At 45.0% G+C, this 14,538-nt stretch overlaps 1 protein-coding gene across 3 annotated transcripts in view; it reads left to right on the top strand.

The window, feature by feature from the left end:
* Positions 1-14,063, top strand: part of IFFO2 (intermediate filament family orphan 2) — a 41,178-nt gene extending 27,115 nt beyond the window's left edge. The window contains exons 4-9 of one of the 3 annotated variants that reach the window (XM_028741576.2): positions 1,410-1,550; positions 2,901-3,043; positions 6,644-6,764; positions 9,108-9,200; positions 9,903-10,033; positions 10,537-14,063. In XM_028741576.2, the coding sequence (XP_028597409.2) occupies positions 1,410-1,550; positions 2,901-3,043; positions 6,644-6,764; positions 9,108-9,200; positions 9,903-10,033; positions 10,537-10,642 (735 nt within the window). In that variant the 3' untranslated portion in view covers positions 10,643-14,063. Of the gene's footprint in view, positions 1-1,409; positions 1,551-2,900; positions 3,044-6,643; positions 6,765-9,107; positions 9,201-9,902; positions 10,034-10,533 lie in introns of all 3 variants that reach the window. The other 2 variants (XM_028741575.2, XM_077931090.1) reach the window with 2 other exon arrangements.
* Positions 14,064-14,538: the final 475 nt, after the last annotated feature.

Raw genomic sequence — 14,538 nt, 5'->3', positions numbered from 1 at the left:
CTTATAAAAACCGTGGGCAGGGCGGGGAGAGAGAGAGAGAACCTGTTGGTGCATATTGTGGTTCTGAAAGTCAGACTCCAAAGAAAATGTCAATGGACACAAGTTTTTGCACTCTCCTTTTTATGAGGGAAATCCATTCTTTCGGCCAAGTGTGGATATGTCATTGTGGCTCTAGGGCAGCAGAACTGTAAAAAGGTTGGCAGGATCTCAGTTGAGTTTACATACCTTGTAACTTTCATGATGTAAACATGCAGGGCATAATTTTATCTTTGTAATTTATAGGTGGCACAGTTATGGACTGTTAAAACTTAATAGTTTAAAATAAATACTGTTAGTGTGTGCAGAGAGCAGCAGCCCAGTCAGAGCGCAGTCTAACTAAGGGTGAGGGAATACAGAAAAATGTGCATCTTGTGTAGATAGCAGAAGCTGCAGAATTTCATGGAGAGTAGTGCAAGGTTTTTTGGATAAGAAATGATTGCTTAAGAGACGTTTCCATAATGGAAGGGTATGAGGTGTAAAACATTGTCCTTATCAGTATTGTATGTGGAATAAATATTTGGCTTTGGTCAGATTTGGATTTTTTATTTTTTTTAAGAAAGTAGATGCTTTTCTCTAGAAAAACTTGTGTGTGTGGATTTTTAAGGGTTATGTAGTGCAAACAGCACAGTTACAGAATATTTGGGAAATGCTCCTCCATTTATAGCCACTGAATTTCTTACATTTCTGTGCATCTCTTCCTCCTAAAGGAGCTCAGAACTGCAAATAATGAGCAGCAAAACAATATATATACACAAACAAACCTAGGAAGTGAAAATCTGAACAAGATTAGAAAATTTGGAAGGTCCCTTTTCTCCTAGAATTAAATATTTTAGGTTGTAGATTTTTTTAAACGCTCATTACTTTCTGGAGGCATATATCATGTGACAGGTTTCATCTTGTAAGTTCTTGAAAGATGTTGGAATTCAATAATATCATTGTCCTGTAAGAGAAACTATTTTTAGTGTGAAGTAGCTAGGTGAATTTTCTGACATGAAGTACTATCTACCTTTCTACATAAAACAAAACCTGCACCCCACACATCATGTGGGGGACTTCTGGAATAGGTTTTTCCATGTACATTCCATAAAATAAATAGCATTGCAAATGTTAGGCTTTGGGTTGACAGTTCGTTTAAAACCGTAACCTTCTTTGAACATTTGCCTTTGTTAGAAATCAGTGTTCAACTTGCAGTGACTTGACTACCTACCCCAAATGCTCCTGTCCCTTGGATGTTTAGCATGCCTGGAAAACAGGCAGCATTTAATATGGAGGCTGGCATGATCTGCGTTGATGGAGATACTGTAGGTCATCTCCTTCTTATCTTCTGAACTGTATTAATGGAAGATAATCCACTGCTGTCCTTCCTGCAGCCTATGACAGACCTGGACACAAAGATCCAAGAAAAAGCCATGAAGGTGGACATGGACATCTGCCGTCGAATCGATATCACAGCCAAACTGTGTGATGTAGCGCAGCAGCGCAACTCTGAAGACGTTTCCAAGATATTCCAGGTGATTAGGCTCCGTCCTGTCCTGTGGAGAACATGGCTGTGCTAGAGAGAGATGGAGCTGTGTTTTGGATTTGGAGTTGCTGTTCAGGATTCCCACTATAAATCACGGGGCCAGCTGACAAGCCTCTGCAGAGAACATCCCAGTTTCATGTGCTCTGTTCCCATGTTGGGAATAATCTTAACTGAAGCAGGGAGTTGTGTTCTTGCATCAACAAAGGTCTGCACAGGTGTCACCAGGCCTTGGGTCTCACACAGCAACATTAAGACCTCAATCTCTTTAGAAGTCTTCAGATAAATTTTAAGAGCAAGCTTGTGTGTCTGCTGGTCCTCTTGAGACACCACAAAAATGCATTACGATGTCCCACTTGGTTTTTATGTTCCTTATAAAATAAAAATCAGATTTTTTTTCTGACCCTGGGAGAACTCTAGGAGAAAACAAACAGTTAGCTGTCATGAAGGAGAACATTGCAAGTGTGTAGGCAGCTGTGAAAATCTCCATCCACAAGTAGGTTTTGGTGCAGTCCAGGGAGTAGGAGATAGGCCATCACCACAGGGCACCCTGCCCCTCCTCTTAGTATTTCTGCCCCTGATTATTCTGCTATCCATTATTAAATCCCAAGGAGCACACTGTCCCCTACAACCTTAAACCAATAAAACAAAATTCATAAAACCATCCCAGAGTCGTAATAATGAATCAGTTCACTCGTATATGCTTACCGATTATAACACTGTTTGTTAGCTGTGATCCACTTTTGTTTATGGTGGATGGATATTTGAAATGAAATTTCTTTGTGTTTCCGAACTCCTTCCTCCAATTTCATTCTGTTTTCCTGTCAAAACTGGTGCCTGACTAGCTCTGCTTCTAGGTGGAAAATGGTGCAGGACTCGGGGTTCTTCTTCCTGGCTGTATGGCACAGCTGAGTCCCCCCCTTGTCACTGTTAGCTGAGGCCAGGCAGGGGACCGCCAAGGGGTGCCTGTTGCTCTCCAGCTTGTCACCTTGAGCATCTCCAACCGCTTGTGCGTCATCCTCCTAGCCTTCGCATGGCCGACTGTAGCCCAAATGGCTGTGCCACTGAGGCATGGCCCATCTGAAGCGCTAGCAGCTTGCTTTTTTGCCGCGTGCTGTCTCAATTTGCTTCCCTGTGCTGTGTGTTCTGCCACCTGTAACACTTGTGATTTAATGAATCTGTGTCAGCTGTCACTTGCTCACTCAAACCATTGGAAGTGGGATGGGGGTGGCTGATGGCTCACAATCTTTCCCCCCACCTCATACCTCTCCTTTATCTCTGCCCCTTCTTGGCGCAGCAGCTCACCTGAACCTTCTAGTCACTGCCCTTCTCTCCAATTCAGGTGGCTTCCAAGAAGAAAGAGCGGAAACTCGTGTCGGATGATGACCTCTCTGAGCAGGATCCAGACAATGCCCGATTTTCGGACGATGAAGTCAGTTGTTCTCTGAACATCACGGATGAAATGAAGAGGATGTTTAATCAGCTGTGAGTATTTCAGAGGCTGGGGAATGTCTTGGCATCCTTTTGGCTGTGGCTCTTGGAAAGGGGGAGGTGACACCAAAATATGGCTTCGAGGTAGTTTCTGTTCTTCACTGAGGCAAGTAGGATTTTGCAGCTTTTAATCATGCAAATCAGAGAACTCACATAGATCTGCTTGTTTTGCATAATTCTGTTTCTGCTGGAAGAACATAAGAGTAACCTTGCTAGAGCAGACCAAGTGCCCATCTATTCCAGCATCCTGCTTCTCTTGTTGGCTAGCCAGGTGCCTCTGGGAAAATCCATAAGCAATACTCAAAGCCAGGAATCCTTGGCCAATTTGTCCCCCAGGAACTGGTAACTAGAGGGCCACTGCTTCCAGAACCTGGAGGTTCCAGATAGCTGTCCTAGCTAATAACTATTGCTAGACCTATCCTCCATGAATATGTCTATTTAAAGCACAGATGGGGAACCAAGTGCTTTCCAGATGTTGGACTCCAGCTCTCATCAGCCCCAGTCATAGAAAGATGGAGTGGTAGTTCAACCACATCTGGAGGGCATCAGGTTCCCTAGCTCTGTTCTAAATACAGCTAATATAGAGTCTTCATATCACAGGGATACCACAGGGCGCTCAAGCCTGTCCGCTGGAAATATTAGCTTTTCACTCCCTGCCACCTCTTGAGATCTCGGTGGTAATTGCCTACACACTTCCAGTTGTATGCTTTGCAGTCATCATGGCCAGAAACAACTTGGTTTTCAAAAAGAAAATGAAAAGGGTGGGGATATATATGCAGAATTTCAGATACCTGAAAATACAGGTATCTGAAATTCTGCATGTAGATCCCCTGAGCAAGACTTGCTGACAAGAGGGCCTGCAGCCTTTTGCTGTAAGTGCAACCCTAATGCAGGGGCATCACGACACACACTTTGGGACAGCCTACATTGCACTGCATGCCCTGCTGTCTAAGCAACCCTTCTTATCCAGTGGGAGGGAAGCTTGCTGAAAATTGGCTAGCTTATACATACCGTTACTGGAATCCATCATGACTTCACCCAGCAGTCCTCTTCTTAAATGCCAATAAAAGATAAGAGTCTTCGTCACTCAGAAATTATGTCCCCAAGTGAAACTCTTGCTTAGTAATCATAATGCTGGTCTTTATGACTGTTTTTATAGAGCCAATGCTTTTAAACACTTTGCCTCTTTCAAGAAGCGGAATTTCCAGGCCATTGTGCATATGCACTCTCCCTCAGAAGGATCTGCAGTTAGCAGCTCTCATTCATGCCATGCGCCTTACGTAGGAGCCCCACCCCTGTGGCATGTTTTTGGGACATGGGATTTGTTCCAGCTCTTATTTTGAATGGCATGTGCCAACATCACCTTTTGCTGCATACCTCTACTCTTAAAATGCTACATGCTTGGACTACGGCAGTGATGCAGTACAACCCCAGTGTCTGCAAGCCCACCCAGGAATCCTGCAGTTTATTTTGAATGTGGCTTACTGAGGGCTGATTCTTTGGGACACTCTGCAAGTAATGTTTTGGGTTTAAACACTGTGGACAGGGTTGACAGTTCTGACTATACACTTAATAGGCCAGTCCATTGCATTGTTGGAAATGAAAAGAAATCCCTTCTAAAACCCCTAAGGAACAACAACTGCGTTAGTGCTGTGTCTTTTCGTAAGAGGGTTCAAATTATTCAGATTATACAAATAGCCATGGTTGCAAAATAAATGCAGCTGAAGGAAAGCAGTAGTTTTAAACTGGGAGGCTTGGCCGATTTTAGAAGCTGGCATGTGCTCCCACGCTGCCTCTTCCTGTCCACTGCCAAGTTTTGAATTCATTCGTCATAAGATGAAGTGTTGACCTCGACTTCCTGCTTTATATATGCTCTGCTGGGAAGGAAATGAACTCAGGAGACAAAAATGTCTGCCATTGTGGAGCTCAGCAGAGTAGCCGCAAGATTCCTGGAGGATGGGATCAAGCAGTCCCCTCTCAGGCAATTCTTTAAAAGAAGCTAGTGTAAAATCTTTTCAAAGTTTCATCCTGTTAGTTTTTAGCTGAAAATTCAGGCATCACTGCCTTGTGACCTTGACTAGATGTAACTTCTCAAGCCTGATTGTGTTCCTTTGGCTAGCCCAAATTGGTCCCATAAAAGGCATCAGTTTTGATGTGATGTGTTCCCTGGAACTGCCTTAGTAATGTTTGCTTTATCAGAGCTGTTGCGTTACTTCATTTGTACGGCATTTAACTGCTTACAGGTCTGTAGTCCAAAGGTTCTTGCAAAGCACCTGCTTTACCTGCAGAAGTCACTACATTCACTTCTTGGCATCCCCAGGTAGAACTGGGAAAAGAGTCTTGCTTGGTACAGTGTAGAACTCCTGCCACCCATCTATTCAGACAATACTGATCTAAGTGGATCAACAGTCAGACTGTATATAAAACTGCTTCCAATTTAGACATCAGAGCTAAATGAGCTTCTGGGACTCCTCATTCGCTGTGCACCTCCCACATGCAGCTCTGTCCCCTGGAGATTTCAAAATTGGGTCAGAGAATCTGGGGAGGGGGCAGGATTAGTGATGAAACCATCAGGGGCCCCCAGTTTCTAGTAATGCTTGTTGTACGTCAGGTGTTGGCAAACTAAGGTTCGTGGGCCGGATCAGGCCCAATTGCCTTCAGGATCCGGCCCACGGACTGTCCATGGATCGGTGTGGGGATTCCGTTTGTTCGGGCTGCGCCATTCCCCCCCCCCCGCGCCATTCCATTTACCCCCCTCTCCCTAACACACACTGCGGTGGCGCCTCCTCCCTCCCTCCTCCTGGCTTCTTCTTGCCCTGCCTAGACGAGGAAGGGGGCTGGGCTGAGCTGGCTGAGCGCCATTTGAAGCAGCCCCTCTCCAGCACCAGCCCTTTTGCGCCACTCATCTTCCCTCCGCTACCACTGCCCTGGTGCTGCTGTGGGCCAGAGAGCGGAGCAGACGAGCTCACTCTGCCTACCCACGAGAAGCAGCAGCGGCCAGGGAAGGTAAGCGCAGCGGCTGTGGGTGGAGGTGGAGGAGGACTACTTGCCCCCCCCCCAGTGCCACTTCTCCAGTCCTCCACAAGGTCTGAGGGACAGTGGACCGGCCTGCGGCTAAAAATTTTTGCCGGCTCCTGTTGTACGGCATATGAAACTAAAGCAGCACAGAGCAATGATTATAGGTGGCTAGTGAAACTGCCCATCTTTTCACTGCTTTAAAGCATGACTTTTTAATTACATGTGAACGTCTTGGGCATTTTGTATCTTTTGTTAGTGATGGGCAGAAATATTTTTAATTCGGACACTAGAACCTTTGTGTAAAGCTCTGGACTGTTGTTTTGATGTGCAGCACCACCTGGAGGGGAACAGCTGAACTGTCACACTAAGATTAGCTTGGAATTTCAAGTCTGTCTATCCTGCAGCAGAATAAAAGGCAGATGTGGAGCCTCTTTTCAGCAGAGGGCGAGATAGCCACATCAAGATCCTATGCCTTTATGTGTGTGTTCTAGCGCTACTACCATCTCCTAAGCTTGTTTTGAAGAAGGATTACAAGGATTTTTAATGAAAATATATGTATATATATTTCCCTGTCAGGCGTGAAACCTTCGATTTTGATGATGACTGTGACAGTTTGACGTGGGAGGAGAATGAGGATACTTTGCTCCTCTGGGAAGACTTCACCAACTGTAACCCATCAATTGAGCTCCAGGGAGAGGTGAGTTTTGGATCTGGGCTCTTCGTGGGATGGCTCTCTAGCTTCTTCAGAAGTAAAGTTGTGACTGATTTCTGGAAGGGTTTTAAAAAGTAACGATTTTTTTATTATCAACAACATAAATCCAAATTTTCAAAAGCCTCCATTGTGTTAGAATTTGGCACATCCTCTCTGCTGGAGAATAAAAATGGCTTGTGTTGTTGAGGCTCCTTTGGTTGTGCAGGAAAAAACCAACATGGAGTTTAAAGCTTTGTCATAGTGTTGGCTACATTTTTATATTTTCTCTCCCCACCGTCTCAACACACATGTACTGTATTACCATATTTTTCGCTCTATAGGACGCATAGGAGGGAGAAAACAGGGGGGGGGGGTTCTTGTTCTTCCCCTCTAAAACAAGGTGTGTTCAAGGTGCATTCACCCAAAGCCTCCGGAGCGCAGTAGGAGTTCCCGCTGTGCTCTGGAGGCTTCAGGCGGCTACCTTGGCAACCCGGAGCCTCTGGAGCGCGGCGGGAGTTCCCTCTGGGCTCCGGAGGCTTCAGGTTCCTTTTGACCTGCTCTTTGGGGCTGGTGGGGGGAAGCGCTGCTTTCCCCCACCGCCAGCCTCAAAGACCAGGTCGGGGAGACCTCCCCAGGAGCGTGGGGAGCATTCGCCGACACACCTACACATTGCAACAGACACACTAACTTGTCACAACACACAGTTTGGAAATGATGGAGTGGCCTAGACATCTTTCTCCAAGGGCATCCAGTCAACTGGTTTGCAAATTCTCTTTTTAGGATGCCTGGTTCAGAAGAGCCTTGAGCTGCTTATTACATTGGTGCTTGCTGAACTGTTTGGGTAGAGCAACAGAATCCTGTCCCTGTTGCCCAATAAAGTCTGTAGGGAAAAGTTTCTGTGTCTAATGGGTGTGTAATAATAATAATAATAATAATAATAAATAATAATTTATTTATTTATACCCCGCCCATCTGGCTGGGCTTCCCCAGCCACTCTGGGCGGCTTCCAAAAAAATATTAAAATACTGTAATATATCAAACATTAAAAGCTTCCCTAAGCAGGGCTGCCTTCAGATGTCTTCTAAAAGTCTGGTAGTAGTTGTTCTCTTTGACATCTGGTGGGAGGGCATTCCACAGGGATGGCGCCAATACCGAGAAGGCCCTCTGCCTGGTTCCCTGTAACTTAGCTTCTTGCAGTGAGGGAACCGCCAGAAGGCCCTCGGTGCTGGACCTCAGTGTCCGGGTAGAACGATGGGGGTGGAGACGCTCCTTCAGATATACTGGACCGAGGCTGTTTAGGGCTTTAAAGGTCAGCACCAAGACTTTGAATTGTGCTCGGAAACGTACTGGGAGACGTACTGCTCGGAAACCTTTCTGATGATGCATTTGAGCCTTGAGTGCCTTGACACTGGGAGAGCTCTGACCTTTCATGGTCAAATTCTCAGTGTACCTCCATTCCTCCCTTTCTCAGTAACATGATAGAGGGTGGTGATGGTGGGAGGTAGGAAGCTTTGTCTCCTTGGCTTGAAAGCCACTGCAGCAGCCACATCTCCTCAGCAATCCACTTTATACTGACTGCCAGGAGCTCATGTTAAGTTGTTCCTTTCCATTTTGTGAACTGTGGTGGTGTGCACTGCAAAACGGTGAGAGATTACACCAAAGTGCTACAGTTGCAAAATGTGGCATACGTTTGTGAAGGCGCCTTTCTAGTGAGCTGCAACTGCCAGGGCGATAAAGCAGTTTTAGTGATGGGCTGGAATTAAGTGACAGATTATTTGCATATAACCATGTGCCTGTGCGTTAGAAGTATAGCTATCAGTGGAGTATTACAGAGTTCAGGCCTAGCATGCTGCAGCTCTAAAGGTTTTAAGAGGCTTAAATCCCTTCTAACTGAAAATTACACAACGAAAGGGTAGATTTGCCTTGTAGATCGAGATCGGGAATGAAAGGCTAATTGACTCAGGGAGCTGAGCACAGAGTGCTGCAACTCCCTCTCTCCAGGCCTCTAGCTCCCCAGACGGAGCCAGAACTGAACCATTTTTCTGCACTGCAGGCTTCTGTCTGTAAAGCTCTGCTAGGCTGAATTCTGTCAAGTGGACATTATCTTAGAACAGATGATCTTGAATGTTACCATAATACACTAAATGCATGGAGAAGGTCCTAGGTTCAATCTGGAGCATCTCCAGGTAGGGCCTGGGAGAGATCCTGGCCTGAAATCTTGGAGAGCCACTGCAAGTCATTGTAGACAATACTGAGCTGGATAGGATCCACAGTATTGCCTGGCTCTTTGGCTGGTTCTGGGTGACAGAATTCCTTGCTCACCTTTTCCTGATTTTCTTTATTTTATAGCAAGAGGAGAACTTGGGCAACTTGATCCATGAAACAGAATCTTTCTTCAAAACGAGGGACAAAGAATACCAAGAAACGATAGGACAGATTGAGGTAAGGAACGAGGAGCCTAAGAATTGTTTGTCTGCGTGGCCTGGTTGTGTTTAATTAAGGGCAGCAAATGATTAAATCTGATGAGCAGCCACAGGCTGGTCATGGATCAAAATGGTCAGGCTTTTGCCTTATTGCTGAGGGGTAATTTTCAAGGCAGTTACCTTCTCCATCTCTTTTTGCTAATGAGGGCTATATGTGGTTGAATTGGACATGAGAAGAGAAACAAGGTGGGCAAAGTTTTCTGGGGTGGGCAGAATGACAGAAGGTAATAGGAAATAAAGGTTCTGGTTACAGTTAGGTAGCCGTGTTGGTCTGCCGTAGTCAAAACAAAATAAAAAAATTCCTTCCAGTAGCACCTTAGAGACCAACTAAGTTTGTTATTGGTATGAGCTTTCGTGTGCAAACTTCAGATAGGCAAATCAGGGAAGAGTTGGGTGCAACTTGAGAGGGCTTGTGTATGTTATTGGTGAAGGGATACTTCTTTGCCTTGAATCTTTTGGAATTTATGTATATCATAAGCTCAGACCTTTGTCAAGAAAAATGAGGAGGTAGCTTATAAATATAAATAGCGATGCTCCCTTCTGTTAGCAGCCTTTAGGCCAGCAGGTGGTAATAGACATTCCATCAAAATGTGCAGGAGGGCAGGGAGGGCACAAGGTGGTTCTCATGCTTTGCTTGACTTTGCCCTCTCCTTCTGTGCAGCTTGAGCTTGCCACGGCCAAGAGTGACATGAATCGCCACCTCCACGAGTACATGGAAATGTGCAGCATGAAACGGGGCCTGGATGTGCAAATGGAGACTTGCCGGCGGCTCATTAAAGGCTCTGCTGAAAGGTAACACAGAATCCACACCTGAGAACTTTTATTTGCCCAAGTGGGATGGTGATGGAGAGCTTTAGTTCAGAGGTATTGGGAGGGACTCAATAATCTGAAGACTAGCTGTTCTGAGGTGTCTGGTTTCGCTGGAAGTACCAAACACAGCAGGCCCCAAGATGTAACTGTTTACCTTGAAAATCCAGTTTAACAGCAATACTGTTTAAGAGCGGCAAATACTTTATGGCACCCAGTGGTCCAGAGCACTAGGGTGCTGTCTTCTCCAATTGTCATCTCACTTTTTGCAATGTCTGCGAAAGGTTTTACAAGTCGCTATAAAACTGTTGATGCCTGAAATGCAGCAAACATATTGCCCTTTGCATTCTGGGGAGCCAGTACTTCCCTACTTTACATCCATGCAACTTGAACATGCTTTTGCCGCTGTTTAACATGGAAAGACGTCTTATTTAAGAGGATGGACCTAACCACACTCTTCCTCTCTCTCCCCTTTTCTTTGTCAGCAGAAATTCCCCGTCTCCCAGTTCGGTAGCCAGCAGCGACTCAGGAAACACGGATGAAATTCAGGATGAGTTTGACAGAGAAGCAGACGTTGAGCCCATGGTCAGCTGATAAATAACCAGAACGTTCTGGCGCAAGGAGAGAAGAAAAAGAAGAAGAGATTTCACAAATGCAGAGAGATCAGAGACTTCAAAGCCCCTAGCCTTGGGGGTGCCAAGGACTTGATCTAGTATTTTTTCCCACCCCATCCAAGGATTTGGTGCTGTAAAAAACATTTATACTGTTCTACAAATGACAGATGTAGAGTTCTGTAAGAAAAAGTATGTGTATATGGTATTTTGATTGTGCCTTTGCCCCAAGCTGAGCCACTTTGAGCTCCACTGGAATATCATAGTGCTTTTTATATAAAAATGATGATTCTAAATAAGCTTCTGGTAGCAGAAGAATGAATTGCTATGGAAGTTTAGCACTGGACTGAAGTGCTGGGCAAATTGGCAGAGCAGGCCCCGTGGCAACTAAGTAGCAAATATCACACCATTGGGCAGCAATGAGGACAAGTGTCTTGCGTGAACAGGATTGAAAGTGTCCTCCCCTCCCAATCTTAGCCCTTTAATGACACCTGCTCTTGGCTCATGCAGTTAGAAGGGATGTGAATTGTGGCTTGAGAGAATCCTTTCAGAGACCTGCACAACACCTTTTCTGCTGAGGTCCAGAACTCTATTAGAAGCTTGGTGGCAAGGCAAGAATAGCAAAAGTCTGATGGGGTGGGAATAACACTGTTTTTTAATTACTATGCAAAAACAAGCAAGCAAAGCGTTCGCCTTATTTGTATGGAATGTTATAGGTCACTGCTGGGCTTCTCTGTCTCCTGTTGGGAAGGAAGCTGAGCATTCACTTTGCACACCTTTACTTGTTTGTGGAGCTTGTTTTGGCCAAGGGAGCTTCCTACTGCTGCATCTGCTCCCAGTGATCCTTTGGTTCCAAACTTTCTCCCTTCCCTTCCTCTTTTCTTCACCCTCCCCCCTTCATTTGTACTTTAGCCATCAAATGATTTCCTCTCAAAAAGTTACTGTTGAGGAAGGACTGCATTTTTGTGCTGCTCTTGGAAGCTTGGAGAGTGATAGCTTTCCACACCATCCTCAGAATCAGTGTTAACTAAACTATAGGGTGAGTGGCATTACCTTTCCCAAGACCCCTCAGCAAGGAACACAGCTTTAGATGTCTTGAAGCATGTCAGGTCCCCCACCTGTACAGTGGTACCTCGGGTTAAGTACTTAATTCGTTCTGGAGGTCCGTTCTTAATCTGAAACTGTTCTTAACCTGAAGCACCACTTTAGCTAATGGGGCCTCCTGCTGCCACTGCAGCACGATTTCTGTTCTCGTCCTGAAGCAAAGTTCTTAACCCGAGGTACTATTTCTGGGTTAGCAGAGTCTGTAACCTGAAGCGTATGTAACCTGAAGCGTATGTAACCCGAGGTACCACTGTATTTCAGGTACACTGAAAATAAGTATTACAAGATGTGGATTATTATTATTTTTTTAAAATCGAGAGTACAGTATTGTATTGCCTGACACTAAGGTATAACTGTCACGTGCTTTGCTTTTCTGAAAAGCAAGTGAGACTGGCCCCCCACTCCATCCTTTGGTGGCTTAAACACAAGCCTCTGACATTTATTTGCCAGATAGTCAACTGGGGTTGGTGCCATGAACCAGCATCTTCTTGGTCCAGATCACTTGCTGTTATCCAGAACAAAAGAGTAGCTCTTTGCCAATATGGTATCATTTTATGCTGCCCAGATTTGGAGGCACAATCACCCTTCTGGCAAAGCTGGTGTGTGGGGGTGGGTGTTAGATATTTATCTCTCCTGCAAAACGCTTCTTAATGACACGAAATGCCGAGAAGAAGAAACCTGTCCCCTTATGCCTACAGATCAACCCCTAGCAAAAGCTGTTGTGTGGCTGATGGGCTCCTTCCCCCACTGTCTCCAGAGTGCTTTCTTGTCCCATTGGCTGCTGCTTTGGGTTGCTGAAGGTGATGGCTGGTGCCTAGGCAGATGAACACGTCTGTCCTGTGAAGGAGACACTCCTGGGTGGGGAAGTGTTTGCCTTCAGAAGGGGAGCTTTACTATATTCCCATCCATGCAAAAAAGGGGGGGGAAATGGGAGATGCAATATAAAAAGGGACACTTTGTGTTCGTCCTGATTTGCTGCTTGAAACTCAAGTTTGCTGCTTCTGGTTAGTAGCTTTATGCCCCATTGCTTAGCGACCCTTAAAAAGCTTGTTTTTGCAACTTTTGGTCAAGCGCTTCATCGCTTTCTCTCTCTGCTTTGGAAAAGGAATCTCATTCCTAAGCCCTTATTCTTTTCACCCCATTTCTATCCAAAGCTGTACCCTTTTCTGACTGTGAGTTTTGCAGCTTTTTGGGGGGGTGGAGGGGAGACCAGCAGCCCTGTCCTTTCCAAAGGGTTGGGCATTGGCACTTTCATAAATAGCATCTCAGGGTCCCGAAGCCAGCATTGAATGTTGGCTCTTTCGCTCTGCAGTTTCTCCAGACACTGGGAGACCCGTCTACCCAATCTGGCAGCTCCTGAGTGCAGGTTGTATGTGTACCTGCTAAACTTCAGTTGCCCAGAAATTATAGGATTTACTATTTCTGAAATTGAGAATTTGAGCGGTTTTTACTTAAGGCCATCCAACTTCATTGCTGCTAATCTTCTTTGGGGGGAGGGGTGTGTTTTAAACTTTAAGAGCATGTGTCAATGTGTTTGCTTTTAATGGCTGGCATGCTCAAGGTAGAGTGTAGTGGGTAGGCATGGGCAGGGGGAACTGGTTCTTGTATGGTTGTATAAGTGGGTAGGGGGATGAGGTTTCACTGGTCAACACAGAGGGCATCAACAAAATGGTTCATTTTGTAATGACTAGGTGGGTACTCAAGTAAGCAATTATTATTATTTGTATGTGTTAGAGGTAGGTGGGGATTACCTGTGTAAGAATAATGGTAGAACAGAATAGTAGGGGTTAAGGTGGTGGTTGGTATCTTTTTTATCATATGCAACCTGAATTTAAAAATTTCTCTTCACATTTTGAATATGAGGTTTTATTATATCTGAGGGAGCATCAGGGTGAGTTCGTGAATGGATCAGTCCCTTAACAGTACAGTTTCCTTCGTATTGCATTTCTTTCAGTCAATGCTGCTGGCTTTAGTAGACAGTGGCACCTCTAGATTTGCATTTAGTCCTGTCCGTCCGTAGCAACCAGATTTAAAGCTTGTCAGGAAAAAAAATGTGAAAATGCTGGACGTGAATTGTGATGACTTCGTCCCCCCCCCCCTTCTGTAAAGCTGTAAATACTTTATTTTCTATTCTTGAGGCAGTGTCATATTGACACTTTTTAAAAAAATGAATTACAATTTGGTGGGAGTGGGGGTGGGAATCTTATTTTCTTGTGGGTTTTTAAGGGATTTTTTAAGCTGGCTAATTTCCTTTACTTGTTAGTGAGAGGATGAAGATCTGTCAAGATTCCTAAGCAAACTGGGTTTGTTTAAAAAAAAGAAAGAAAGAATAGGCGAATTCAATAGACGGGCCTTGTGCCTGCTTTATGGATGCATGTTGTTGTTGTTGTTGTTGTTTTAGAAAAAATTGTCCAAAGAACAATAATGTTGAATTATTCCCAGTGTTTTATTACTACATCTTGGCTCCGGCAGTGAACAAGTACGCAAAGCTGCTTTGAAGATGAATGCCAAGGACAAAAAGGAAAACCACCCCCTAATGAAATTCACTTAGCTTAAATGTGTACTCTTCAAAGGGGATGCTGTATTTTTAAAGGTGTTAAGTTCAGACATCATAACCGTTGTTTGGCAGCATTTGGGGGAAGCCGTGTAACAAACTGCAATAGCTGAAAAACATGCTCACCATCCTTCAGTCAGGACTCTCCAAGGTTTTTGCCTCTCACTAGAGGGAAAACAGAGAGCAAACCTCCTGTCCTGTCAGTCGCTCCACATGCATTA

Source organism: Podarcis muralis, chromosome 7 (assembly GCF_964188315.1).
Source record: "Podarcis muralis chromosome 7, rPodMur119.hap1.1, whole genome shotgun sequence".
In the NCBI taxonomy this organism is placed as follows: domain Eukaryota; kingdom Metazoa; phylum Chordata; class Lepidosauria; order Squamata; family Lacertidae; genus Podarcis; species Podarcis muralis.
The sequence above is the reverse complement of the archived record's forward strand: the minus strand, read 5'-3'. Positions and strand labels throughout refer to the sequence as shown.